We start from the raw sequence: 25355 nt of genomic DNA on the forward strand, positions 1-25355 counted from the left end.
AAAAAAAAAGAAAAGCACAAAGAAAAACCAAAAAAAGGAAAAAAAAGGGCCTTGTAAATGTCTGGTGTGTCACCCAGGTCAGGTGGCACGGTTTAATGTCTTATGTTTTGCAGGTAGACTCAAAGAGTTTCATGCACAAGGACCCCCAGGTCCCTCTGCACCGCAGCATGTTGTAATTTCTCCCCATTCAAATAATATTCCCTTTTACTGTTTTTTTTCCCCCAAGGTGGATGACCTCACATTTTCCGACAGTGTATTCCATCTGCCAAACCTTAGCCCATTCGCTTAACCTATCTAAATCTCTTTGCAGCCTCTGTGTCCTCTACACAACCCGCTTTCCCACTAATCTTTGTGTCATCTGCAAATTTTGTTACACTACACTCTGTCCCCTCTTCCAGGTCATCTATGTATATTGTAAACAGTTGTGGTCCCAGCACCGATCCCTGTGGCACACCACTAACCACCGATTTCCAACCCGAAAAGGACCCATTTATCCTGACTCTGCTTTCTGTTAGCCAGCCAATTCTCGATCCATGCTAATCTCTGACTCCGCGTATCTTTATCTTCTGCAGTAACCTTTTGTGTGGCACCTTATCGAATGCCTTTTGGAAATCTAAATACACCACATCCATCGGTACACCTCTATCCACCATGTTCGTTATATCCTCAAAGAATTCCAGTAAATTAGTTAAACATGATTTCCCCTTCTTGAATCCATGTTGCGTCTACTTGTTTGCACTATTCCGATCTAGATGTCCCGCTATTTCTTCCTTAATGATAGCTTCAAGCATTTTCCCCACTACAGATGTTAAACTAACCGGCCTATAGTTACCTGCCTTTTGTCTGCCCCCTTTTTTTAAAAAAAAACAGGGGCATTACATTAGCTGCTTTCCAATACGCTGGTACCTCCCCAGAGTCCAGAGAATTTTGGTAGATTATAATGAATGCATCTGCTATTAATTCCACCATCTCTTTTAATACCCTGGGATGCATTTCATCAGGACCAGGGGACTTATCCACTTTGAGTCCCATTAGCCTGTCCAGCACTACCCCCCTAGTGATAGTGATGATCTCAAGGTCCTTCCTTTCCCAATTCCCGTGACCAGCAATTTTTGGCGTGGTTTTTGTTTCTTCCACTGTGAAGACCGAAGCAAAATAATTGTTTAAGGTCTCAGCCATTTCCACATTTCCCATTATTAAATCCCCCTTCTCATCTTCTGACCAACATTTACTTTAGTCACTCTTTTAGGTTTTATATATCAGTAAAAGCTTTTAACTATCTGTTTTTATGTTTTGCGCAAGTTTACTTTCGTAATCTATCTTTCCTTTCTTTATTGCTTTCTTAGTTATTCTTTGCTGTCGTTTAAAATTTTCCCAATCTTCTAGTTTTCCACTAACCTTGGCCATCTTACACGCATTGGTTTTTAATTTGATACTCTCCTTTATTTCCTTGGTTATCCACGGCTGGTTATCCCTTCTCTTATCGCCCTTCTTTTTCACTGGAATATATTTTTGTTGAGCACTATGAAAGAGCTCCTTAAAAGTCCTCCACTGTTCCTCAATTGTGCCACTGTTTAGTCTGTGTTCCCAGTCTACTTTAGCCAACTCTGCCCTCATCCTACTGTAGTCCCCTTTATTTAAGCATAGTATGCTCGTTTGAGACATTACTCAATCTGTATTACAAATTCAACCATACTGTGATCACTCATTCCGAGGGGATCTTTTACTAGGAAATCGTTTATTTTTCCTGTCTCATTACACAGGACCAGATCTAAGACAGCTTGCTCCCTTGTAGGTTCTGTAACATACTGTTCTAAGAAACAATCCCGTATGCATTCTATGAATTCCTCCTCAAGGCTACCCCGTGCGATTTGATTTGACCAATCGATATGTAGGTTAAAATCCCCCGTGATTACTGCCGTTCCTTTTTCACATGCCTCCATTATTCCCTTGATTATTGTCCGCCCCACCGCGAAGTTATTATTTGGGGGCCTATAAACTACGCCCAACAGTGACTTTTTCCCCTTACTATCTCTAATCTCCACCCACAATGATTCAACATTTTGTTCATTAGAGCTAATATCGTCTCTCACAACTGCCCTGATGTCTTCCTTTATTTACAGAGCTACCCCACCTTTCCCTTCTTGTCTACCTTTCCGAATTGTCAGATACCCCTGTAATGTTTAATTCCCAGTCTTGGCTACCCTGCAACCACGTTTCTGTAATGGCCACCAAATCATACCCATTTGTAATGATTTCTGCCGTCAACTCATTTACTTTATTTCGAATGCTGCGTGTGTTTAGGTAGAATGTTTTAATACTAGTTTTTAAACCATGATTTTTAGTTTTGACCCCTCCTGCAGCCCCTTTTATATTCATACATATTGTCCCTTCCTATCACCTTGTGGTTTACACTTACCCCAGTGCTACTCTGCTCTGTTGCCTCCAGCCTTTTGCATTCTTTCTTGGGGTCCTGTTCATCTGAGCTTTCACCCACTCTAACTAGCTCAGAGCCCTCTCCTGGATTCCGAATACTCCTCGCATTGAGGCACCGAGCTTTCAGGCTTGCCTTTTTATTACACTTTGACCCTTTAGAATTTTGCTGTACAGTGGCCCTTTTTGTTTTTTGCCTTGGGTTTCTCTGTCCTCCACTTTTACTCATCTCCTTTGTCTTTTGCTTGTGTCTCCATTTTGTTTCCCTCTGTCTCCCTGCATTGGTTCCCATCCCCCTGCCATATTAGTTTAACTCCTCCCCAACAGCACCAGCAAAAACTCCCCCGAGGACATTAGTTCCGGTCATGGCTCATCGTCTACCTCAACTCCACTTTCCTGCTCTATTCCTGTATCCTTTGATTCCCTTAATATCCAAAAATCTATCGATCTCTGTCTTGAACATATTCAAAGACTGAGCCTCCACAGCCCTCTGGGGCAGAGAATTCCAAAGATTCACCGCCCCTGTTTCTCCTATCTCAGTCCTAAATGGCTGACCCCTTATTCTGAGACTGTGACCCCTGGTTCTAGACTCCACAGCTGGGGCAACATCCTCCCTGCATCTACCCTGTCAAATCCTGCAAGAATTTTGTATATTTCAATGAGATTACCTCATTCTTCTAAACTTTAGAGAATACAGGTTTAGTCTACTCAATCTCTCCTCATTGGACAATCCCCCCTCCCCAATCCCAGGAATCAGTCCGGTGAACCTTCGTTGCACTCCCTCTATGGCAAGTATATTCTTCCTTAGGTAAGGAGACCAAAACTGTACACAATACTCCAGGTGCAGTCTCACCAGGGAGGGCTAATAAGGAAAGGGTATACACATTAAGCGGTAGGCCACTTAATAGTGTAGATGAACAAAGGGACCTTGGAGTGCTTGTCCACAGATCAATGAAAGTAGGTCAGGTGGATAAGGTGGTTAGGAAGGCATACGGAATGCTTGCCTTTATTGGCCAAGGCATAGAATACAAGAGCAGGGAGGTTATTCTTAAATTGTATAATACTTTGGTTTGGCCACGGCTGGAGTACTGCATGCAGTTCTGGTCGCCGTACTATAGGAAGGACGTGATTGCGCTAGAGAGGATGCAAAGGAGATTTACTAGGATGCTGCCTGGAATGGAGAATCTTAACTATGAGGACAGATTGGATAGGCTGGGTTTGTTACTCATTGGAACAGAGGAGGTTGAGAGGACACCTCATTGAGGTGTACAAAATTTTGAGGGGCTTGGATATAGTGGATAGCAAGGATCGATTTCCCTTGGTGGAGGGGTCAATTACAAAGGGGCATAGGTTTAAAGTGGTTGGTGGAAGGTTCAGAGGGAATTTGAGGGGAGGCTTCTTCACGCAAAGGGTTGTGGGGGTCTGGAACTCGCTGCCTGGAAAGGTGGTGGATGCAGAAACCCTCCACATTTAAAAGGTGATTGGATGGACACTTGAAGTGCCGTAACTTGCAGGGTTACGGACCTAGAGCTGGTAAATGGGATTAGAAAGGATAACCTTTTGTTGGCTGGCGCAAATACGATCGTAAGTACCGTAAGGAATCGAATACGGCTAAGTTGATTCCCTGGACTAGTTTCGATTGCCTGGATGGGTCGGAGAGGAATTTTCCCAGATTTTTTTCCCCCCTCAATTGGCCTGGGTTTTTATCTGCTTTTTGCCTCTCCCAGGAGATCACATGGTTCCGATTGGGGTGGTGTGTAGAATGTTTCGGTGCAGGGGGTGTCGCTGTTGTGTGGGGCGGACTGGTTGGGCCAGATGCTCTTTAGATTTCTTCCTTTGTTCATTGGTTTATATGTAACTTTCAGCGCTGCTGACCGAGGGCCATGTGGCTCTTTGTCGGCCGGCGCGGACACACTGGGCCGAAATGGCCTCCCTCTGTGCAATAGATTTCTATGTTTCTATATAATTGCAGTAAGACATCTTTACTCTTATACTCAAATCCTCTTGTAATAAAGTCCAGTTTTCTTAATTGTTTGCTGTACCTGCATGTTAACTTTGTGATTCTTGCACAAGGACACCCAGGTCCCTCTGAACACCAACATTTCCCAATCCCTCACCATTTAAAATACTCTGCTTTTCTATTTTTCCTACTAACTTCACATTTCTCACATTATATTCCATTTGCCATGTTCTTGCCCACTCACTTAGCCTGTCTATATCCCCTTGAAGTCTCTTTGCATCCTCCTCAAAACTTACATTCCCACCTAGCTTTGTATCATCAGCAAACTTGGATATATTACACTTGGTCTCCTCATCCAAATCATTGATATAGATTGTGAAAAGCTGGGGCTCAAGCACCGATCCTGGCGGCACCCCACCATTTATAGCCTGTTAATCTGAAAATGAAGCTTTTATTCCTACTCTCTGTTTTCTGTCAGTTAACTAATCCTCAATCCATGCTAGAATATTAGCTCCATTTCCTAGAGCCCTAATTTTGTTTAACAACCTCGAGTGGTACTTTATCGAATGCTTTCTGAAAATCCAAATACACCACATCCACTGGTTTCCACCCCCCCCTTATCTATTCTACTAGTTACAACCTCAAAAAACTCTATAACTGATTTGTCAAACATGATTTCCCTTTCATAAATCTGCATAGACTATGCCCAATCCTATTATTATTTTCTAAGTGCCCTGTTACCACATCCTTAATAATAAATTCTAGCACTCTCCCTACAACTGATGTCAGGCTAACTGGTCTGTGGTTCTCCGTTTTCTCTCCCTCCTTTCTTAAATAACAGGGTTACATTAGCTACCTTCCAATCTGCGGGAACTGTTCTAGAATCTATGGAATTTTAGAAGATGACAACCAATGCATCCACTATCTTGATAGCCACCTCTTTCAAAACCCTAGGATATGGGTCATCAGATTCAGGGGAATTTATCAGCTTTCAGTCCCATTCATTTCTCCAGTAATATTTTTTTACGAATACTAATTTCTTTCCGTTCCTCATTCTCTCTAGACCCTTCGTTCTCCACTATTTCCAGGTGGTTTTGTGTGTCTTCTTCCGTGAAGACAGACACAAAGTTTTAATTTCTTTGCCATTTCATTATACCCCATAATTTCTCCTGTCTCAGCGCTAATCTTCTCTTTTTTACATACCTAGAGAAGCTTTTACAGACTAGTTTTCATGTCTCTCGCTAGTTTACTCTCATTCTATTTTACCTTTCTTCATCAATTTCTTGGTCCTCCTTTGCTGAATTCTAAAATCCTCCCAATCCTCAGGCTTACTGCTCTTTTTGGCAACATTATAAGCCTCTTCCTTTGATCGAATACTATCTTTAACTTCCCCTGTTAGCCACGGTTGGATCACTTTTCCTGTGGGGTTTTTGTGCCTTAAAAGGAATGCATGTTTGCTGTAAATTATGTATTAATTTTTTTTTTAAATACTGGCCATTGCTTATCTACCATCATACCTTTTAATGTAATTTTCCATTCGACCGTAGCCAACTTGCCCCTCATACCGATGTAGTTTGTTTTGTTTAGATTTAAGATCCTAGTTTCGAATTTAACGAAATCAATTTCAAACTCAATGTAAAATTCTATCATATTATGGTCACTTCCCTCAAGAACATAGGAGCAGAAGTAGGCCATTTGGCCCCTCGAGCCATTCAATAAGATCATGGCTGATCTGATCACGGACTCAGCTCCACTTCCCTGCCCGCTCCCCATAACCCTTTATTCTCTTATTGCTCAAAAATCTGTATCTGCACCCTAAATATATTCAAAGTCCCAGCCTCCACAGCTCTCTGGGGCTGAGAATTCCACAGATTTACAACCCAGAAGAAATTTCTCCTCATCTCAGTTTTAAATGGACAGCCCCTTATTCTGAGACTATGTCCCCTAGTTTTAGTTTCCCCCATGAGTGGAAATATCCTCTCTGCATCCACCTTGTTGAGTCCCCTCATTATCTTATATGTTTCAATAAGATCACCTTCGGTCCTTCTGAACTCCAATGAGTATAGGCCCAACCTACTCAACCTATCTTCATAAGTCAATCCCATCATCTCCAGAATCAACCTAGTGAACCTTCTCGGAACAGCCTTCAATGCAAGTATATCCTTCCTTAAATACGGAGACCAAAACTGTACGCAGTACTCCAGGTGTGGCATTGCAAATACCCTGTACAGTTGTAGCAGGACTTCTCTGCTTTTATACTCCATCCCCCTTGCAATAAAGGCCAACATCCATTTGCCTTCCTGATTACTTGCTGTACCTGCACACTAACTTTTTGTGTTTCATGTACAAGAACCCCCAAGTCCCTCTGTACTGCAGCCCCTTAACTCCAAGGTTATTAATTAACCCTCTCATTGCACAATACTAGATCTAAAATAGCCTGTTCCCTAGTTGGTTCCTCAACATACTGACTTAGAAAACCATCTTGTATACATTCCATTCGTCCTTCACACTACTGCTGAAAATTTGGTTTTCCCAGTCTATATGTAGATTAAAGTCCCCGATGATTACTGTATTACCCATGTTACATGCACTTTGAATTTCCTGATGTATACTGTGCCCTACATTACCAGTACTGTTTGGGGGCCTATAAACAACTCCCACCAATGTTTTCTGCCCCTTGCTGTTCCTTAGCTCCACCCAAACTGATTCTAATACTTGATTTTCCAAGCTAAGATCCTTTCTCTCTGCTGTCTTTATCCCATCCTTTCTTATCAGGGCTACCCCTCCTCCTTTTCCATTTTGTCTATCTCTTCTAAAAGTTAAGTATCCTGGAATATTTAGTTCCCAACCTTGATCACTTTGCAACCACGTCTCCAAAATGGCTATTAGATCAATGCTTGTGAATGTCCTGAGTGCTTCACTCAGATATAGTGCCTTTAGTGTTGACTTTTTAAAATTTTTCACCTTCGTCAGTGATACCCGATTACCTTTGTTACTCTCTCTGTCCCTTCCTGACATACTGTGTAATTTTACCCAAAACTCTGCTCTGCTCCAAAGCCTTGACACTTGTCGTCTCGTTTTTACATTTACTCTTTCCTGAATCCTCCCACCTCCCCCTTCATTAGTTTAAACCCTGTCGACTGCCCCAGTTACTCGATTCGCTATGACACTGGTTCCAGCACTGTTCAAGTGGAGCCCATCCCAACGGAACAGCTCCCTCTTTCTCCAGCACTAGTGCCATTGCCCCATGAAGCAAAACCCCTGCCTCCCACACCACTCTTTGAGCCACGCATTTAACTTTCTAATCTGCTTATCCCTATACCAATTGGTGCGTGGCTAACGTAACAATCCAGAGATTATTACTTTTGAGGTTCTGCTTTTTAATTTGGACCCCACCTCCTAAAACTCTTTCAGCAGAACCTCATTCCTAGTTCTACTTATGTCGTTGGTTCCTACGTGCACCACGACAACTGGATCCTCCCCTTCCCACTCCAAGTTCTTCTCCAGCCACGAGGAGAGATCCTAAATCCTGGCACCAAGCAAACAACACAACCTTCAGAACTCCCGGTCACTGCTGCAGAGAACAGTACCTAACCCTCTGACTATACTGTCCCCTACCACAACTACATTCCCTTTCACTCCCCCTACTTGAATGGACTCCTGCACTGGGTCTGTGTCACTGCTGGCCTCGGAGATTTAAGGAAGAGCCCACTTATTAGCTAAATATCTGCAGATGATCAATCAATTAAGATCGGGGAATTACTTACCACGAGCCCCAGCACCAAGGTCCTGACACGCTCACCGATTTCCGGAGAGATATCGTTGGCAAACTGCTGCAGTGTAGTCAGGAAGCGTTTCAGTTTGCAGAGCTGTCTGGCTCCACAGGCGGGCGGCAGCTGCTGATTGGTGAGAGAGGCGGTGGTCGAGGTGGCGGGACCGTTGCTGAACCCGTTGGGGGTGGATGTAGCTCCACTGATTGCAGTCGGCGAGTGACTGTTCCCATTCATCACTGCTAAGAGAAACAGAAAGAGGTGGGCTTAGTGCCAGTCCACGGTGAGGCTGGCACTGCCTGATGGTGCCCCATCTATTCACCCCAATACTGGTGATGCCACGCCCCGCTAGCGGTGACACCACGCCCCGCTCAGATAATGACGCCCCGCTAACGACAACGCCCCCGCGGGCCCCGTTAACGGCGAGGCCCCGCCACGCTAACGATTGCTACGCCGATGATGTCATCAAGCAGCATCATTGCTGTGAATGGCTGTTATACGCGAGGAACAATAGGAACAGGAGTAGGCCAATCAACCCCTCAAGAGAACGCCTGCAAATACGAACACTCCCAGGGATGGAATTGGCTCTGTAAACATCATTCCCATTAAAACCTCCTCTCTCCCACTGCTGCTGTGTAAGCCTGCACCATTTCAGCAGTGAATTAAAGCGTTGCTAAAAATGGCATCACCGCAAGAACTTTCACACTGAACAGGTGCCTTCCTACTACAATCCTGCTCATGTTCCAAGCTCAAATTAGCAACATCACTTGTAAACTCCTCCCTTCCTGTGAGAAATATGCCTCGGGATTATCTGCCTCCCTCCTCGCTATAATTTTTCTATGTCACAACGCTCCCTTCTGATGCTGCTGTTCCTCCCTCTAGAATCACTGAAATCATACAGCACAGAAGGCCATCCGGCCCATCATGTCTGTACTGGCTTTTTGAAAGAGCTGTTCAATTATTCCCATTCCTCTGCTCTTTCCCCACAGCCCTGGAAATGTTTCCCTTGAAGTATTTATCCAATTCCCATTTGAAAGTTATTATTGAATCTGCTTCCACCGCCTTTTCAGCTAGCGCGTTCCAGATCACAACTCACTACATAAACAAATTCTCATGTTGCCTCTGGTTCTTTTGCCAATCTTCTTAAATCTGTGTCCTCTGGTTACTGACCATCCTGCCACTGGAAACAGTTTCTCCTTATTTACTCTATCAAAACTCGAGGAACAGTCCCTCATCTTTTGATTAAGCAGTCAGTGTTAAATCTTTTAACTTCTTCCAGTTCTGTTGAAAGCTCATCAACCTGAAACTTTAACTCTGTTTCTCTCTCTTCAGATGCTGCCTGATCTGCTGAGCATTTCCAGCATTCTGTTTTTACTTCAATATCACTGTCCTGTTTGTGGAGAAACCAGCTCTTGCTCCTGGGTTTGGTACACGTCGAGCAGTTGGACTGGTTTAACGTTATCGACTACAACAGTGCAGAGATGTGGGCAGGGTGTTCGTCCGCCACAGGAGGAATTCCTGGCACTTCAGCCAGATTCCATGTACAGCACTTTCTGCATCAGCACCTCAGCATCCTGCATCAGCCCAACAAGTCCCTTTTGGAATCCCAGAAATGAACCTTTACACACCACGACCCTTAATCATCCCTCTGGACCTCTCTGACCATATCCTCCCATAGACCCACAGCTCCACTGAAAACAGCTGTGTGACTGTGTTCCCTTGCTGGAGCGGGGATGCTGGAGCGGGGATGCTGGAGCCTGCCCAAGGCAAAAGGAAAAATGACTCCAGGTGCTCTATTCTACATCCTCTCCTTCCTCAAGACTCATTGCACCACTTCCTATTCTATCTCATTCTTTCATAAAACCCAAAACTATGGAATCACTCAGTCCTTCCTATAACCAACAGGCGTTTAAAACTAATACTTTGTGATTTAGCTCATCATCTCTGACTCTTTGCAACATTGGTGCCCTGCACTGTGAAAGAGACATTGGTCAGACCCTGGGCTGCTTCCCTCTACATTACGCAGCTGTGTCGCTACTGTTCCGCAAAAACAGTTCAAAATCTCTCATTTTTGCATGCGCAATAATCATTTCATTTCCCCAGTCTGACGAGACTTTTTGCAAAGGGAGTGAGAGAATGAGTGAGTGAAGGAACCACAATACCATACAAGAGGGATTGGTGCTGTCGGAAGGTCCCCAATGGACAGGTGCATCACTCACACACATGGCCCAGGCTGCTCATCGCACCGGAAGACAATGGTGAGTGGCGGGGCATCAGAGCAGCGGGGTGTCAGAGCGCTCAGTTGCAGAGGCCACGAGCAACACCTAGCATAGAGTTACATGGGAGCTTTACCCATCAGCTCTCCCTCTGGAGCTCCTCCTGTTTATCCCTGAAAATGACAGAAACTGCTCTCAATGGGCTGAAATAGATTTAAGGATGGATTCAAATAAAGCCCCACGATGCTGGCGTGGGACCCCGTTTGTATTTTGGGCAGATCCCATACTCATGGGTCTTACTCACTGGTTGCCGGAGTGAAGGAAGCATTTCGAGCAGGTCCCTGCGTGATGGTGGGAGGTGGTGGCGGCATCGCTGGGGGGGTCGATCGGGACTGAGCTTTAACATCAGCGGGTGAGTCTGGCATTGTTCCGAGCTTTATTCCAGCACTGCCTGTGGGAACGAGAACATGGCACACTGAAAGTTGCTCTCATTAATCATTTATAGAATAACCCAATACACCAACAGGTAGTCGGAGAGGGAAAGATGGTTCAGACTAGCACAGGGCCTGAGGGAGGAAAGAAAAGGGAGCAGGGCAGCAGTTGGGGTGCTGCAGAAAGAACACATTAAAATAGACGAAAATGCTCTTTGCCCCATCATCACCATTGCCCACAGACCCTGCCCACACCCGCTCTCCCCCATCGATTTCAGAGTAAATTCTCTCAACGCAGGGGCCCGGCGGGAGTAGTACTCGAGGGAAGCAAGGGTCTGCGGTTGGTCAACTAACTCTGACCCACACGCCGCACTGGGAACGCAGGACCTGCTGGGGAAGTGAGAAATCAGAGGGAAAATGGACAGGAGCAGGGAAGTCTGACATTTCTCCCGACCCTGAAAGGAAAACAATCAAACGCCCATATTTCAGTCAATCACCACAATTAGTTCAGATATCTCCAGGAGTCCTTGCCCAGTCATATCAGTGTGTCTGGATATTCTGCAAAAAATGGCTCAGCTCCGGACCCCTCAAAGCCACTCCATCTACAGGAGTAGGAAGGACAGTTGCAACCACAACGACACCATCCAGGACAGAGCAGTCCATCTGATGCTTTTGCACCGAACGCAATATCCACTCCCTCCACCACCAGCGCACTGTGGCTGCAATCGACCAGATGCAATGCGGTAACTTCCAACCTCTGCCATTCAGAAGGATAAACGCAGTAATGTCATGGCAATACCGTCACCTCCAAGTTCCTGTCCAAGTCACACCATTATCGTCATTCCTTCATCGTTGCTGGGTCATGATCGTGGAAAGCCCCACCTAACACTGTTATGGAAGAACCTTCACAAGGTCCACAGCAGCTCAAGGAGGTCCACCACCATCCAGGAGATCAGAGTAGGGATAGACAATAAATATAGCCTTTCAATGACTACTACACCCCGAATACACATTCAAAATAATTCCAGAAGTGGAACTGTCGTGTTCTGGGCAATATTTTATGATACTAAATTAGGGAGCATAGAAAAGAACTTGCATTTCTAAAGCGCCTTTCAGAATCTCAGGACATCCCAAAGCGCTAAAAGCAAAGACATGCTTTAAGTGTAGTCACTGTTATCATGTAGGAAAAACGGCAGCAATTTTTTGCACAGCAAGCTCCCACAAACAGCAATTAGATAATGACCAGATAGTGTCAAGGAATCTTTTACATCTAACAGAGAGTAGATGGAGCCTCGGTTTTACATCTCACCCGAAAGACAGTGAAGCACTGCCTCAGTACTGCCCTGGAGTGTCAGCCTGCATCATGTGATCAAGTCTGGAGTGGGACTTGAACCCACAACCTTCTGACTCAGAAGTGAGAGTGCTGCCCACTGAGCCACGGCTGTGAGGAGAAAGGCAGAAGACAGGCTAGCGGAGCAGCAGACGCAGTTCAAGAACAACTTGTATTCATATACAGGTCAGGAAGGATTGCAAACACAATGATGCAAATTTTTAATTTGCAATGTTGAGGGACCGGGAGTCAATGTAGGTTAGCGAGCACAGGGGTGATGGGTGAACGGGACTTGATGCAAATTAGGACATGGGGAGCAGAGTTTTGGTTGAAGTTTACAGAGGATAGAGAATGGGAGACCGGCCAGGACAGCATTGAAATTGTTGAGTTTGGAGATGGCAAAGGCGTGGATGAGGGATTCAATGGCAAATGGCTGAGGCAGGGGCGGAGACGGGCGATGTTAAGGAGGTGCATGTGGGTGGAAATGTTCCCTCTTCATTTTTTGGGGTGCATGGTCCCTTTAAGTGGCTGCACGATCCATTCACATTTTCACATGTGCGCGGTTTCTCCCGTGTAAAAGCCGGTGAGCAGCCTAGCGGGAACATTGGTGGGTGATATTTGTGATGGCGAGAATATGGGGTCGAATAGGACTCTGAGGTTGCCAACAATTTGGTTCAGAGAAAAATGAAATACATTGTGAAAAACAATGAAAAGACGGGTGGAATGGGGACGGGAAGGGGAATGGAATAACTTTTTTTTTTTACAGAGACAGTACAGGTGTGATGGGCCTCTTTCTGTGTTGCTGAATTATATGATTCTATGAAAACAGTGAACCAGACTCTGTGTTAGACTAAAGATCATAACAGACTCCGCACCCCTCCTCCACCCGTGTATTCTACTGGAAAGATGTACATGCTTGGGGGCATTGTGGGAGGGTGTGCTTGCGATGCTCACCGTGATTGAAATAGGCTGCTGGCAGTGTCGAGGCACCAGAGGGCGGCCAGCTCCAACCAGCACAAAGCAGCATTTCAGGGCAGGCCAGTGACGCCAGATATAGCCCAATATGCGTGCAGGACACACTGTGGGAGAGAGCTGCACCAACAGAGCCTGGCTTCAGCTTGTTGGGCATCTCAGCCTTTGTAAAACCGCAGTGCCGCACATTTAGCCCGTTCACCCAATTTGCACACCTTACCCAGACAGCGTTTCCTGTCACAGACCACGCCTGCAAACAGCGGGACCATCGGCTGAGCACAGGTCTATCCGCCCACTCTGTTTAATGGAGGTGGTGAATAGCTTCCACTCACTCTGCAGATTCCCCTTAGGCAGCCTCCGATTTTAAAGTGGATCGTTGGCAGCAAGTGTTAAATAAACAGGAGTAAAGCCAGTTGTAGCTCCCGGTGTTAAACACAGAGAACTGCTGCAGAGAGATGGCCCCGGACCCACTTTATCCTGGATCCTGTTCACAGTTTGTGACAGGGAGTCACCACGAGGAATCGCCCTCTCTGATCTGCAAGCCTGCAGCTCGGTGTCTACTAATAGCTTTCATAGGTTCAGGTCCCATCAAGTTACAAACCGTACCATTTAGGCAACTGGGACGATGCTACCAGCACTTGTGAGGAGCAGCTGACAGGACGGGGCACCTCGGGGAGACCTCGGGCTGTTGGGACAGTTTACCAGTCTGACCACATCGAGCGTGTCGCCACTTCACAGGGCTATCTCACTCCCTAAATAAACCGAAGAATTTCGATAGACACTGAGTGCCACACTGCAGGCGGGAGTAAACAGGGGAGAAGGTGAAGAGTCAGAGGGCAGCTCCCACTGAATGCACCTGGTGCCTGGCTCCACTGCCGCCTGCCTGCTCTCTTCGCTGCAGGCTGGAACTGTTAGTGGAGCTTGACACTTCTGACCAACTGGACTGGCATCTGGGCCCATCACTCAGCCTCCTCCAGCGAGTGTCTGCACAGATTACCGCTCAAACCAAACAAGGCAAGTTGGAGCACTGCTCTCACGCCATCACCCTCTCACTTGCTTTCTCTCTGTATACGGCTCACACAATCACTCATTTGTTTTTTCTCTGTATATAGCTTTCTCACACCATCGCACTCAAGTTTTGGGAAGGGATTGTGGGGTGGGGGGCAGAGAAAGAGAGAACATGGCAAGGGGGGGGGGGGGGAGGGGGGAGGAGAAGAGAATGCCAGGGGGGATGGGGAGGAGACAATACCAGAGGATTTGGGGGGGGGGGGGGGGGGAAGAAGAGAGAAGAGAGGGGTGAGGGAGAGAACAGCTTTGGTGGGGGTGGGGGGGGGGGAAGAGGAGGAGACAATGCGGGGGGATTTGGGGGGGGGGGAAGAGAGAGAGAGAGGGGCGAGGGAGAGAGAGAGAAAAAGGAAGAGAGGGGCAAGGGAGAGAACAGCTCGGTGGGGGGGGAGGGGGCGCTGTTGGCGAGGAGACCGCCAGGGGGGCGGGAATAGAACACGGGGAGCGTGAGAGGTAGAGAGCGATACAGATGGGTGGTGAAAACTGTAGAAGCAGTGTGCAGATTAGCAGCATGGATTTGGCTGGTCTGGTGGTGGAACAGATTTCCTGATCTCCCGTGATAGTCAGTGCAACTGCAGCACCCGCACTCTGCCGCTAGATATTGCCAGAGAGCTATGTAAACAAGTTGGTGCTCTGCAAGTGGAGTGCTGCATCAGCAACATATCCTCATAGTATTGGTGCAGCAGCTTGTGCCACCAGAGCCATCTAGGTCACCCACATGATGATCCTGTACAGCATCCACATACGACCCGCAAGAAGTCCTCATTTTGATCGAGCAGTTCTTCATACTCTGACCAAACACCAATGTGGCTGCTTCCCGCGTGCGATGAGCCAGAGGAGGGCCACGTGTCTTGGTGCTCCTTCACCGTGAGTGCACGGGACAGCTTTACTTGCTGCTCTATTCAGATACTCACCGACTGCGGGGTTCCCACCGCAGCACATCGAAGCCCCGCTGCTTCGGCCAAAATCGTTCGATGGGACGTAAATTCCACGGGATTGTTCGTGTCAGATCCATTTCTGCTCTGCCAGCTTGGTGATGTTTCCCCACATCTGTTCTTCCCCAGCCCTCCCAATCCAGAGTTTCAGAATGCTGTATACGGATTTACTGTCTGCTCTACACCCCTGCCCGTTCCCATGCCACTCTTGGCCAGTCCAGACTGAGTGTTACACTAAGCAGCTCCTTCAGGGTTCCCAGCGACTGTAAATGAAAACCAGATGTTTGCAGCAACAGGATTCAAACACTGGTCCTTCCTAAATAAAGGAAAATATTTCGGATCTGCTCTCCAAGGGACAAGGCGGGCAAGAAAAATTTTGCAGATAAGAGTGGAAGGAATTGCAGCTCCATCTGGTTTGTGTCCAGCAACACAACGTGTGGCGAGGAGAATGAGGGGGCGGAGGGAAGGGGAGGGGAAGGAGAGAGCGAGAGGGCGGGAGGTGGGGGGGGAAAAGAGAGGATGGCGGAGGAGGATGGTCGGGGGAGGGGACGATGGTGGGCGGGGGGGGAGAAAGCGAAGGGGGCGGGAGGAGAGCGAAGGGAGGGATGGGGGGGAAAGCAAGGGCTGTGTGCATTCTCCCCTCTGAATCAGAAGGTTGTGGATTAAAAACCTAATCCAGGATCTGAGCACATAAGTTCTTAGCCTGTCAGCCTAGATTAAGAAATAGAAGGATTAGACCATTCGGACCCTCATGCCTGCTCTGCCATTCAAGATCATGGCTGATCTTTCACATCAACTCCCCGTATCCCATGATTCTCCTAAAATCTATCAGTCTTGGTCTTGAATATAGTCATTGACTGAGGATACACAGCCCTCTGGGGTAAAGAATTCCAAAGATTCACAGCCCTTTGAGTTAAGAAATTTCTACTCATCTCAGTACTGAATGGCTGACCTGTTATCCTGAGGTTTTGACCCGCAGTTCTAAACTTTCCAGCCGAGGGAAACAGCTTCTCAGCATCTACCCAGTCAAGCCCCCTAAAAATGTTATACATTTCAATGAGTGTAGTATTGAGGCGGGAGTCATCATCATAGGCGGACCCTCGTATCGAGGATGACTTGCTTCCATGCTGAAAAGGGATGAGTTCACAGGTGTTTCAATGAAGGACCTAATATTCCAGATCCCGAACGACATCCTGAAGGGTGGAAGATGTCTGTGCGTGGATTTTTTTTTTTTTTTTTTTTTTTAAACGTGGGGTGGCCGTTGCACACCAGCCACCACACGGGCTTGACAGAGCTGGGTCTTGGTCCAGTGGCAAGGGTTAACCAGGACGATTGGAGACCAGCTCTGCTGCACAGACCTAGTGCGCACACACATCGCAGTGTGGGCTGACCTGTGCTGCCCCTGGGCACTCACCTCTTCTGGGCCCCGAACTCACGCCCCTCCTGGGCTTCGATCACATCGTTCCACAATCACTCGCAGCTCCTGCGCCCTAACCTCGCCGCTCCTGTTGTACGTCCTCACGCTCCAATCAGCGGCCTGGACCTTGGTGACCTCCAATCCAGTCGTCCTCTTCACAGCCATCGCTCTCCAGCAGGCGATGAAACTTGAAGTGATACCTTTGAAGACCCCGACCTGCTGATGGTCCTTGCAGGTCAGGGCCACAGGTGAGGGAGTGCTGCACTGTCAGAGGTTAAATTGAAGTCCCATTGTTCAGGTGGATATAAACGATCTCAAGGCAGTGTGTGAAGACGTGCAGCAAGTTCACCCTGTATCCTCACAGCACCCCTGTGCTCACTGACCTACATTGGCTCCAACGCCTCCAATTTAAAATTCTCATCTTCCTGTTCAAATCCCTTCCCCATCACTGTAACCTCTAGCTCTAAAACCATCCGAGTTCGGAGTTCCTCCAATTCTGGTCCTGTGTACTTCCCCCACTCCCTTTGTCACACGCCCCTCACAGCCTGGCATTGGGTGTACCCACTGCCCCTCTCAGCCTGGCATTGGGTGTACCCACTGCCCCTCACAGCCTGGCATTGGGTGTACCCACTGCCCCTCACAGCCTGGCATTGGGTGTACCCACTGCCCCTCACAGCCTGGCATTGGGTGTACCCACTGCCCCTCACAGCCTGGCATTGGGTGTACCCACTGCCCCACAGCCTGGCATTGGGTGTACCCACTGCCCCTCACAGCCTGGCATTTGGTGTACCCACTGCCCCTCACAGCCTGGTACCGGCAGTATGAATCCACTGCCCCTCACAGCCTGGTACCGGCAGTATGAATCCACTGCCCCTCAGACATACCGGCAGTATGTACCCACTAGCCCTCACAGGCTGGTACCGGCTGTATGTACCCACTGCCCCTCACAGGCTGGTACTGGCAGCAGTATGTACCCACTGCCCCTCACAGCCTGGTACTGAGTGTACCCACTGTCCCTCACAGCCTGGTATTGGGTGTACCCACTGCCCCTCACAGCCTGGTACTGGCAGTATGTACCCACTGCCCCTTACAGGCTGGTACCGGCAGTATGTACCTACTGCCTCTCTCAGGCTGGTACCGGCAGTATGAACCCACTGCCCCTCACAGGAATACCGGCAGTATGTACCTACTGCCTCTCACAGATTGGTACCGGCTGTATGTACCCACTGCCCCTCACAGGCTGGTACTGGCAGTATGTACCCACTGCCCTTCACAGGCTGGTACTGGCAGTATGTACCCACTGCCCCTCAGCCTGGCATTTGGTGTACCCACTGCCCCTCACAGCCTGGTACCGGCAGTATGAATCCACTGCCCCTCACAGCCTGGTACCGGCAGTATGAATCACTGCCCCTCAGACATACCGGCAGTATGTACCCACTAGCCCTCACAGGCTGGTACCGGCTGTATGTACCCACTGCCCCTCACAGGCTGGTACTGGCAGCAGTATGTACCCACTGCCCCTCACAGCCTGGTACTGAGTGTACCCACTGTCCCTCACAGCCTGGTATTGGGTGTACCCACTGCCCCTCAGCCTGGTACTGGCAGTATGTACCCACTGCCCCTCACAGGCTGGTACTGGCAGTATGTACCCACTGCCCTTCACAGGCTGGTACTGCCAGTATGTACCCACTGCCCCTCACAGGCTGGCACTGGCAGCAGTATGTACCCACTGCCCCTCACAGGCTGGTACTGGCAGCAGTATGTACCCACTGCCCCCCATAGGCTGGTACTGGCAGTAGTGTGTACCCACTGCCCCGCACCACTTGTCAACATGAACAGATTTTCTTTTAACACCTAACTCACTCAGACATACACACACACACTCTCTCTCTCAGACACACAGAGCAGCACCTGTCCAGTTCTAAGAGTTAGTCATTAACCTGTGTCAGTCCCACTCACTTATAGGGGACAGGAGGAGCAGTTAGCACCCAGTATCTGATCCCCTGCCCCAACATTAAACACATCTGAAAAGCCATGCATTCTTCAGACTCACTGATCAATCTCATTTTCTTCCCACAAAACATATTTTTCAAATGAAATATAAAATTAATATAAATTTTTCGCAACCTGAAAACACAAGTATGATTAATTTATCGGGGAGGGGGTACTGACCACGAGCTGTCCCGAGATCGTTTGCCGTTATTTTCTCATTGGTATCTATAACCGCTGCAGGCAGGAACAGTTAACAGCAGATCTCCAGCATCAAGCCTCTGATGTCAAGCGCAGCCTCTCTCCATTGTTGCTTCACAAGGTTGCAGCAGCTTGTATTTATATAGCGTCTTTAACATAGTAAAACGTCCCAAGGTGCTTCACAGGAGAATTGAGGTAAAAAATTTGACACTGAGCTAATAAGTAGAAATTAGCGTAGGTGACCAAAAGCTTGGTCAAAGAAGTATGTTTTAAGGAGTGTCTTGAAGGATGATGAGAGGTGGAGAGGTTTAGGCAGGGAGTTCCAGAGCTTCGTCTGCAATGTCTGCATTGTCCCTCTTGTGAAAACAGACGCAAAGTATTCATTAAGAACCATACCCACGTCTTCCAGTTCCACACACACACATTACCTTCATGGTCTCTGATAGGCCCTACTTTTTTAGTTATCCTCTTGCTCTTAATGCATTTGTAAAACATCTTTGGGTTTTCCTTGCCAATATTTTTTCATGCTCTCTCTTTGCTTTCCTAATTTCCTTGATAATTTCACCGCTGCACTTTCTATACTCCTCTAGGATTTCTATCATAAGCCTCCCTTTTTTTCTTTATCCTACCCTATATGCCCCATGACATCCAGGGGGCTCTAGATTTGTTAGTCCCACCCCTTTTCTTTAAGGGAACATGCTTGCTCTGAATCCTCACTATCTCCTCCTTGAATGCCTCCCACTGCTCTGACACTGATTTACCTTCAAGTAGCTGTTTCCAGTCATCATCATCATAGGCAGTCCCTCAGAATCGAGGAATCGTAGAAAATAGGTGCAGGAGGAAGACCTGCTTCCACTCCTAAAGTGAGTCCTTTGGTGGCGGAACAGTCCAATATGAGAGCCACAGACCCTGTCACAAGTGGGACAGACATTCGTCGGGGGAAAGGGGGGGTGGGGGGAGGAAAGAGGGGATTGATTTGCCACACACTCCTTCTACTGCCTGCACCTAACCTCTTCACTCTTGCGGCGTTGAGATTCGAATGCACTTTCTCCACCTAGGGCAGTCTTCGGCCAGAGACTCCCAGGTGTTGGTGGTGATGTCGCACTTTATCAGGGCGGCTTTGAGGGTGTCCTTGTAACGTTTCCGCTGCCCACCTTTGGCTCGTTTGCTGTGAAGGAACTCTGCATAGAGCAATTGCTTAGGGAGTCTCTTGTCTGGCATGCGAACTATGTGGCTTGCCCAGCGAAGCTGATCGAGTGTGGTCAGTGCTTCAATGCTGGGGATGTTAGCCTGGTCGAGGTTTCCAGTCCACTTTGGCTAAATCATCTCAGTTTAGTAAAATTGGCTTTTCCCCATTGAGAACTTTTATTCCTCGTCTATCTGTGCCTTTTTCCATAACTACCCTAAATCTAACTGAATTATGATCACCAGCACCAAAATGCTCTCCCATTGATGCCCCTTCCACCTGCCCAGCTTCATCCCCTAAAACTAAGTCCAGAACTGCCCCCTCCCTTTTTGGGCTTGCTACATACTGGCTAAGTTCTCCTGAATGCATTTTAGGAATTCTGCACCCTCTATACCCTTCACACTAATTCTATCCCAGTTAATATTAGGGTAGTTGAAATCCCCTGCAATTACTGCCCTATAGTTTTTGCGTTGCTCAGAAATGTGCCTACATATTTGCGCTTCTATTTCCCTCTGACTGTTTGGGCATCCATAGTACGCACCCAGCAGTGCGATCACCCCTTTTTTGTTCTTCAATTCAACCCATATGGCCTCATTTGATGATCCTTCTAAAATATCATCCCTCCTCACAGCTATAATAGTTTCTTTAATCAATACTGCGACCCCCCCTCCTTTTTTATCCCCCTCTCTAGCCCAGCTGAAAACCCTTTGACTAGGAATGTTGAGATGTCATTCCTGCCCTTCTTTCAGCCATGTCTCAGTAATAGCTGTAATATCGTACTCCCAAGTATCCACCTGTGCTCTCAAGTTCATCTGCCTTATTCCCCAGACATTTCACATTGAAGTATATACCATTTAGCACTGCCAAACTTCCTGTTGTCTACTTTCGAGCCTGTTCCTCTGCCTAACAATCCTGTTTACTAATTTTCTGCCTTCATTTCCAGCTTTGCTTCTTTCCCTTCTGAAACATAGACATAGAAACATAGAAAATAGGTGCAGGAGCAGGCCATTCAGCCCTTCTAACCTGCACCGCCATTCAATGAGTTCATGGCTGAACATGAAACTTCAGTACCCCCTTCCTGCTTTCTCGCCATAACCCTTGATCCCCCGAGTAGTAAGGACTTCATCTAACTCCCTTTTGAATATATTTAGTGAATTGGCCTCAACTACTTTCTGTGGTAGAGAATTCCACAGGTTCACCACTCTCTGGGTGAAGAAGTTTCTCCTCATCTCGGTCCTAAATGGCTTACCCCTTATCCTCAGACTGTGACCCCTGGTTCTGGACAACTGCCCTCAGGTTCCCAAATGCCTGCCAAGCTAGTTTAAACCTTCCCCAACAACACTTGCAACCCCCCACCCACTGCGAGGGTATTGGTCCCGGCTCTGTTTAGGTGCAACCCATGCGGCTTATACAGGTCCCACCTCCCCGAGAAACGGTCCCAATGCCTCAGGAATCTACAGCCCTCCCTCTTGCACCATCTCTCCAGCCACGTATTCATCTGCTCTATCCTCCTAATTCTGTAATCACTAGCACGTGGCACCGGGATTAAGCCGGAGATTACTACCTTTGAGGACCTACTTTTTAAGTCTCTTTCCTAGCTCCCTAAAATCTGCCTGCAGGACTTCATCCCTCTTTCTACCTATGTCATTGGTACCGACATGGACCACGACCTCTGGCTTTTCACCCTCCCTATTCAGCCTCTCGGTGACATTCTTGACCCTGGCACCAGGGAGGCAACTTACCATCCTGGAGTCATGTGCGGCCGCAGAAACGTCCGTATGTTCCCCTAACTAATGAATCCCATACAACTATGGCTCTTCCACTCTTCTTCCTCCCTGCTTTCTCCCATGCCTCCCCCCTGCCCTTCCCCCGTTCAGTCTGCAAGCGTGAATCCGAACTTTCGGTCATCTGTCACTTTAATTCTCCGCTCCACTCCTACTCTGACCTCTTCATCCAATGAAGCTCAATGCAAGCTCGATGAACAGCACCTCATCTTTCGTTTATGCACTTTACAGCCTTTTAGACTCAACATCGAGTTCAACAATTTCAGACCATAACCTCGGCCCATTTTTTGTTCCCTTTTGTCGCTTTATTTACAAAAACTCCCCCTCCACCCCCCTTTATTTTGTTTCTCTGTTTTCCACAGCAGTTGGCATTTATTCCACCATTCACACCCTATCTAGACTCACCTTTTGTTTCCTAACTTGTGCTATTAACATCTCAATTCAGCCGATCATCCCCTTTGTCTCTCAAGTCTCTTCTGCCTTCCACCCTATCACAGACCTTCCCTTTGTTCTTTGCATCCCCCCCCACTCCTCCCCCTTCAGTGCTCCTTCCTTAAGAATCTGTTACATTTCAAACTGTTGCCAGTTCTGGCGAAGGGTCATCGACCAGAAACGTTAACTCTATTTCTCTCTCCATAGATGCTGCCTGTCCCGCTGAGATTTCCAGCATGGTCTGCTTTTATTTCAGATTCCAGCATCCGCAGTATTTTGCTTTTGTATTAGCTTTAAGATTTAAATGTGCAAGTGACAACAATGAGGCTGGCGCTCGTCAGCTGCCCATTCCTGGCACAGCTTGGCCATTTTGCTGGGGAAACTCGACAGGCAAGTGTTTTGCTGACACTTTGCACACTGCTGCTCCTTGCCTGCCTCAGTGTGAATGTGATCAAACCCACGCTCAGCTGCAGCAGCTGCAACTGGCCTCAGTAACCGGGTTTGGAGGGAGGTGAAAGAAACATCAATCAGCCAGGGCTTCCGATCACTGAGTGGGCGTCGGCTGAGGACAGAGTCCAGTTTCGCTGTGTGGGTCCTTGGTCGAATATCCTGCTAACTTGTCTCGGCTCACTCGTGGAGCAGGAGTCAGCAGGTGAGGGGATGGTGAAGATAATGGCCCTGAAATTCCGTTCGACCTCTTCCGGCGGGGAAATGACCTAAAAAAGCAAAAAGATACGCACTTACCTGCTGCTGTCCAAACTTCTGAGCCTGAGACCCAGAGGTAACTGCGCGCGTAACACGTGCACTTGGGGACGTGCGCAGGCCGGGATCTAGTGACAGCAGCCAATCGGGTACATTATAGTTTCTCATTCATAGCAATAGGAGTTCCGCAAGTACAGAACTATTGCTATGAATGAGAAACACTCCCCAAACACTTAAAGGTCAATAAAAATAGAAAATAAAGTACACAATTAACATGCATTTAAATTAAAGTTGTTAGAAAAATATATTTTCCGACTTTTTAAAAATAATTTTTTTTAAACATTTAAAATAAACTTACCGTAGTGGGGAGGGTTTTTAAATATAAAAAGTGATTTTATAACTTTATTGTTTATTTGTGTGTGTGTTTTTAACCACTTGCGCCTGCAAAAGTAGGCTATACGCCTGCTGTTTCAGGCGCAGGATTTTAAAGGATATTTGCAGGGCAAGATATTCGTAAATATCGGAAATCTTACCCTGCAAGTGTCCTAGCTCCCGAGATGCAGCCATCTGTCAAGACTAAAAACTTGACAGATCGGAAATGTCGGTTTCCAGCGCATGAGGAACTTCTTACGGACCCGGGACATTGGAATTTCAGGGCCATTGTGAATCAGAAATTTACAGCACGGAAGGAGGCCATTTCGGCCCATTGTGTCCGTGCTGGCCAACAAGTGGCTATCCAGCCCACTTTTCAGCTCTAGGTCCATAGCTCTTGCAGGTTGCAGCATGTCAAGTGCACATCCAAGTACTTTTTAAATGTGGTGTGGGTTTCTGCCTCTACCACCCTTTCAGGCAGAGTTCCAGACCCCCACAATTCTCTGGGTGAAGACATTTCCTCTCAAATCCCCTCTCAACCTTCTACCAATTACTTTAAATTTATGCCCCCTGGTTGTTGACCGCTCTAAGGGAAATCGGCCTTTTCTATCCACTATATCTAGGCCCCTCATAAGTCTCCCCTCAGCCTCTTCTGTTCCAAGGAAAACAAACCCAGTCTATCCAATCTGTCCTCATAGCTTAGATTCTCCACTTCTGGCAACATCCTTGTAAATCTCCTCTGCACCCTCTCCAGTGCAATCACATCCTTCCTGTAATGCGGTGACCAGAACTAGTGTTTTATACAGTTCAAACATAACCCCCCACCTTCACTCTTGTATTCTATGCCTCAGCTAATAAAGACAAGTATTCCATATGCCTTCTTAACCACCTTATCTACCTGGCCTGCTACCTTCAGGGATCTGTGGACAAGCATTCCAAGATCCCTTTACACTTCAGTGTCCTACTATTTAATGTGTATTCCCTTTCCTTGTTTGCCCTCCTTAAGTGCATTATTACCTCACACTTCTCCGGATTGAATTCCATTTGCCACTGTTCTGCCCACCTGATTGCTATCTTCCTGCAGTCTACAGCTTGATTTTAGTATCATCTGCAAACTTCTGAATCATACCCCCTATATTCAAGTCTAGAATCATTGATGTATACCACAAAAAGCAAGGGACCTAGTACTAAAACCCTGCAGAACCTCACTGGAAATGGCCTTTTACAAAAACACTCATCAACCATTACCCTCTGCTTCCTGCTTTTGAGCCAATTTTGGATCCAACTTGCCATTTTGCCCTGGATCCCATGGGCTTTTACTTTCGTGACCAAGTCTGTCATGGGAGTAATATATTAGCATGGATAGAGGATTGGCTAACGAACAGAAAACAGAGTCGGGATAAATGGTTAATTCTCGGGTTGGCAATCAGTAACCAGTGGGATGCCGCAGGGATCAGTGCTGGGAGCCCAACTATTTACAATCTACATCAACGACTTGGAGGAAGGGACTGAGTGTAACGTAGCCAAGCTTGCCGACGATACAAAGATGGGAGGAAAAGCAATGTGTGAGGACACACAAAATCTGCAAAAGGACATAGATAGGCTAAGTGAGTGAGCAAAAATTTGGCAGATGGAGTATAATGTTGGAAAGTGCGAGGTCATGCACTTTGGCAGAAAAAAAATCAAAGAGCAAGTTATTATTTAAATGGATAAAGATTGCTAAGTGCTGCAGTACAGCGAGACCTGGGGGTACTTGTCCATGAAACACTAAAGGTTAGTATGCAGGTACAGCAAGTAATCAGGCAGGCCAATGGCATCTTGGCCTTTGTTGCAAAGGGGATGGAGTATAAAAGCAGAGAAGTCTTGCTACAATTGTACAGGGTATTGGCGAGCCCACACCTGGAATACTGCGTGCAGTTTTGGTTTCCATATTTACAAAAGGATATACTTGCTTTGGAGGCAGTTCAGCAAAGGTTCACAAAGTTGATTCCAGTGATGAGGGGGTTGACTTATGAGGAAAGGTTGAGTAGGTTGGGCCTCTGCTCATTGGAATTCAGAAGAAAGAGGTGATCTTATCGAAACGTGTAAGGTTATGAGGGGGCTGGACAAGGCAGAGAGGATGTTTCCACTGATGGGGGAGACTAGAACTAGGGGGCATAA

At 47.3% G+C, this 25355-nt stretch overlaps 1 protein-coding gene across 7 annotated transcripts in view; it reads right to left on the reverse strand.

Annotated features, from left to right (window-relative positions):
- Positions 1-25355, reverse strand: part of cbfa2t3 (CBFA2/RUNX1 partner transcriptional co-repressor 3) — a 71487-nt gene that overhangs the window by 28578 nt on the left and 17554 nt on the right. For 2 of the 7 annotated variants that reach the window (XM_070898358.1, XM_070898354.1), the window contains exons 2-3: positions 10684-10830; positions 8161-8405 (exon numbers count right to left, since the gene is read on the reverse strand). In XM_070898358.1, coding sequence (XP_070754459.1) covers positions 8161-8405; positions 10684-10804 — 366 coding nt within the window. In that variant the 5' untranslated portion in view covers positions 10805-10830. Of the gene's footprint in view, positions 1-8160; positions 8406-10515; positions 10553-10683; positions 10831-18701; positions 18952-25355 lie in introns of those variants that run through there. The other 5 variants (XM_070898355.1, XM_070898360.1, XM_070898359.1 and 2 more) reach the window with 5 other exon arrangements.

Source organism: Pristiophorus japonicus, chromosome 13 (genome assembly GCF_044704955.1).
Source record: "Pristiophorus japonicus isolate sPriJap1 chromosome 13, sPriJap1.hap1, whole genome shotgun sequence".
Classification (NCBI taxonomy): domain Eukaryota; kingdom Metazoa; phylum Chordata; class Chondrichthyes; family Pristiophoridae; genus Pristiophorus; species Pristiophorus japonicus.